Source organism: Propithecus coquereli, unplaced genomic scaffold, assembly GCF_000956105.1.
Source record: "Propithecus coquereli isolate 6110/MARCELLA unplaced genomic scaffold, Pcoq_1.0 Scaffold50, whole genome shotgun sequence".
Taxonomy (NCBI): Eukaryota; Metazoa; Chordata; class Mammalia; order Primates; family Indriidae; genus Propithecus; species Propithecus coquereli.
Window position 1 is genome coordinate 5,711,817 of NW_012150841.1, and position 4,130 is coordinate 5,715,946.

The 4,130-nt window shown below is 37.0% G+C and overlaps 1 protein-coding gene across 1 annotated transcript in view; it reads left to right on the forward strand.

Annotated features, from left to right (window-relative positions):
* ZFX (zinc finger protein, X-linked) overlaps positions 1–3,855 on the forward strand; it is an 83,271-nt gene extending 79,416 nt beyond the window's left edge. The window contains exons 4-7 of the mRNA XM_012656349.1: positions 234–377; positions 748–900; positions 1,437–1,577; positions 2,424–3,855. Coding sequence (XP_012511803.1) covers positions 234–377; positions 748–900; positions 1,437–1,577; positions 2,424–3,607 — 1,622 coding nt within the window. The 3' untranslated portion in view covers positions 3,608–3,855. The remainder of the gene's footprint in view (positions 1–233; positions 378–747; positions 901–1,436; positions 1,578–2,423) is intronic.
* The last annotated feature ends 275 nt before the right edge of the window (positions 3,856–4,130 follow it).

Below are 4,130 nucleotides of genomic sequence, written 5' to 3' on the forward strand. Positions count from 1 at the left end.
AAAAAAAAAAAAAAGAAACTATTGGCACATTATACATCCTCATCCAAATGCTTCAACCTGATTACTTTTGGGTTATTTTGATTGAAAACATTTGAAATCTTTTCTGAAGATAACTTTCATACAAGAATTCTAATGTAGTAATAGAAAAGCATGTGAAAAGTATGTTAAAAAAAAAAAACAAGTAGAAATGAAGTTTTCAAAGAAATTCATGGAGCTGTATTCTTCCCTGATAGGTGGAACGGTAGACATTGTGGAGAGTGAGCCTGAGAGTGATCATGGAGTCGAACTGCTTGATCAGAGCAGCAGTATTCGTGTTCCCAGGGAAAAGATGGTTTATATGACTGTCAATGACTCTCAACAAGAAGACGAAGATTTAAGTAAGTAGGTGGCCATTTTGTGGGAGAAAATTTAAGTTTCTGTAGCTCTTTCTTTAATGGCCAGTATTTGGAGGAAATAAGTAGCATTATTTTAGAGATTACTGTGCTACCATATTCCAAGGGAAACATCAGTGACTCTTTATATATGCTGAGAATGTTGTTTTAAAACCGAATTATGGTGATGAAAGCCAAGAAGTTAATGATTCATTCAACAAATATTTATTGAGTGCTTGCTACGTGAAAACTGTGTTCTGGGTATGTAATGTTTGGACCTTCTTTCGTTTTGTCTATTAACTGAATTCAAATAAAAACATCTTTCCCATGATCTCTGTAAACCTGGTCACAAAAGTTTTTATAACTTTCTATTTAGATGTTGCCGAAATTGCTGATGAAGTTTATATGGAAGTGATCGTAGGAGAGGAGGATGCCGCAGCTGCAGCTGCAGCCGCTGCCGTGCACGAGCAGCAAATGGATGACAACGAAATCAAAACCTTCATGCCCATCGCGTGGGCAGCAGCTTATGGTAAGTCGCCTAGCGGTTCTTAGGATTGATTGAGTTGCTTCTTGAACATGAATTCATGATCGAAAAAAGGTTTCTGTGGTCTTAGGTTTCAGAATCTGAAATTCCAGTACCCTGTAAGGATTATTTGATTTAAATAAGAGTAGAGGAAGATTATAAAGTCTCCTTTTTGTCTTTATTTTTAACAGGAATTTCCTTCATGTGTATATTATGTAGAAGGAAGTATTGCAAGAAGTACACAGGCTTTCAAGCTGAAATTTTTCATCTTGATTATACCTGGCCCATGACTTTACAGTTTTGGGAGACAATTAAGGGAGGCCATGGGACAAAATGCTGACATGTGTTTTTTGGCTTTGGAAGCTAGGCGTTTCCTGTGTTCTATAATAAATGTGTTCATAAAACCCATGACCTAGAATGGGGAATTTCTGTCATTCATGAGTATCATGGCTTACTTTTCGTTGTTATTAGTTAATAGAGAACTCCTAATTCTTTAGAATTTATAATACTGTATAATTTTGTTTTTTAATACGCATTGTTAGGTAATAATTCTGATGGAATTGAAAACCGGAATGGCACTGCAAGTGCCCTCTTGCACATAGATGAGTCTGCTGGCCTCGGCAGACTGGCTAAACAAAAACCAAAGAAAAGGAGAAGACCTGATTCCAGGCAGTACCAAACAGGTGAGGGCGCACGAGTTCCACGGCGCAGCGTGCTCTGCGAGCTCTCAGATGAAACTCTAGCATGTATCCACAGGGGTGTCATGATGGCATTTTAGCTGCTAGACCACATGTAGCTTTTGTGTATTGAATTTGAAAATATAATTTTCAGAATTCAGTGATATTCATGAATGATTTTCTTGGATAAAAAGAAACAGGAGATGGATCAAATGTGGATTAAAAAAATTCAGAACTCAAATGATTTTTATGTGGAAATGAAAAGAACTCCCTCAAATATGTTATAAGCATTAACTTTTTAAATAAATAAGTTAATATATTTAGAGAATCTAATTATGTCAGCATAAAGCAGGCATAATTTACAGAGCAGCAGGATAAGTACTTCAGTTCATATGACATATTCCTGTCTATTCTTGTATAATTAGCATATTAAAAATTTTATGGGTATATTTAAGCTTTACTGAAAATTAACATAAATTATGTTTTTTAGAATAACTAGCAGAAATTTTGATTACAAAACTGTATTTTTATCAGTAAATTTTCACCAATTTCTAAATTGCTATAGCTGTAATCACTACTTGATAGAGGTTACATATTTATTCATTAATATTTTTAAACTGGAGGGAGTGAGGTTGGTACAGTACTACTGAATGAAGTTTCCAGACCAGTTTCTCCTTATGACTAGGTTGCTGTGTCTCTCATGTTAAAAAATGATAAAAGAAATGTTAAGTAGCAAATAGCCTAACTTAGGAGTCCTTGGCCAACAGTGGTTAGAATATACACTTTAAATGCTTGAAGAAACCAGAAAGAACTTGGTTTGGTGACTCACACTTCTTTCTTTTCCTTTCTTAGCAATAATTATTGGCCCTGATGGACATCCTTTGACTGTCTATCCTTGCATGATTTGTGGGAAGAAGTTTAAGTCAAGAGGTTTTTTGAAAAGGCACATGAAAAACCATCCCGAACACCTTACCAAGAAGAAGTACCGCTGTACTGACTGTGACTACACTACCAACAAGAAGATAAGTTTACACAACCACCTGGAGAGCCACAAGCTGACCAGCAAGGCAGAGAAGGCCATCGAATGCGATGAGTGTGGGAAGCATTTCTCTCATGCTGGGGCTTTGTTTACTCACAAAATGGTGCATAAGGAAAAAGGAGCCAACAAAATGCACAAGTGTAAATTCTGTGAATATGAGACAGCTGAACAAGGGTTATTGAATCGCCACCTTTTGGCAGTCCACAGTAAGAACTTTCCCCATATTTGTGTGGAGTGCGGTAAAGGTTTTCGTCACCCGTCAGAGCTCAAAAAGCACATGCGAATCCATACTGGGGAGAAGCCGTACCAATGCCAGTACTGCGAATATAGGTCTGCAGACTCTTCTAACTTGAAAACGCACGTAAAAACTAAGCATAGTAAAGAGATGCCATTCAAGTGTGACATTTGTCTTCTGACTTTCTCGGATACCAAAGAGGTGCAGCAACATGCTCTTATCCACCAAGAAAGCAAAACACACCAGTGTTTGCATTGTGACCACAAGAGTTCGAACTCAAGCGATTTGAAACGACACATAATTTCAGTTCACACGAAGGACTACCCCCATAAGTGTGACATGTGCGATAAAGGCTTTCACAGGCCTTCAGAACTCAAGAAACACGTGGCTGCCCACAAGGGTAAAAAAATGCACCAGTGTAGACATTGTGACTTTAAGATTGCAGATCCATTCGTTCTAAGTCGCCATATTCTCTCGGTTCACACCAAGGATCTTCCATTTAGGTGTAAGAGATGTAGAAAGGGATTTAGGCAACAGAATGAGCTTAAAAAGCATATGAAGACACACAGTGGCAGGAAAGTGTACCAGTGTGAGTACTGTGAGTATAGCACTACAGATGCCTCAGGCTTTAAGCGGCACGTTATTTCCATTCACACGAAGGACTATCCTCACCGGTGTGAGTACTGCAAGAAAGGGTTCCGACGACCTTCAGAAAAGAACCAGCACATAATGCGACATCATAAAGAAGTTGGCCTGCCCTAACAGTACTTCTACAGACATTTGTAGAGATGTTGGCCTTGAAGCAGAAAATTCATTTTAAAGCCAATCAGTCTCGTTCACATACAATACTGTATATTGATTTATGCTGTGTACAAATAGAATTATTGCTTCTAGTTGACTTTTTTTTTTTACATTTTGTTCAATAGTGTGTTCTGAATTCTATTCAGTTTGTTTAATAAATGGGGAAAACGGCAACAAGCTAGTTGCTTTTAATAAAGTAATCCCTGATTCTATACTGAAGTTTTCTATCTTAGAAGTTTTATATTTATTTAAATATTTACCTTGCTTACCTTCATGGTACTCTTCTAAGATCATTTAACTTAAGGTAACCTTAGATTGATAACTCTGAAAGTATTCATGTTGACTCATTTTGTTTCCCACAAATTTCTCACAATAAAATTGTCAGAGACATCTACTAATATAAACGGGAGATTTTTTGGTCAGGTCTAATTATAACATGGAAGTCATTTACTTGTCTTAATATTTTCAGACCACATGACAATGA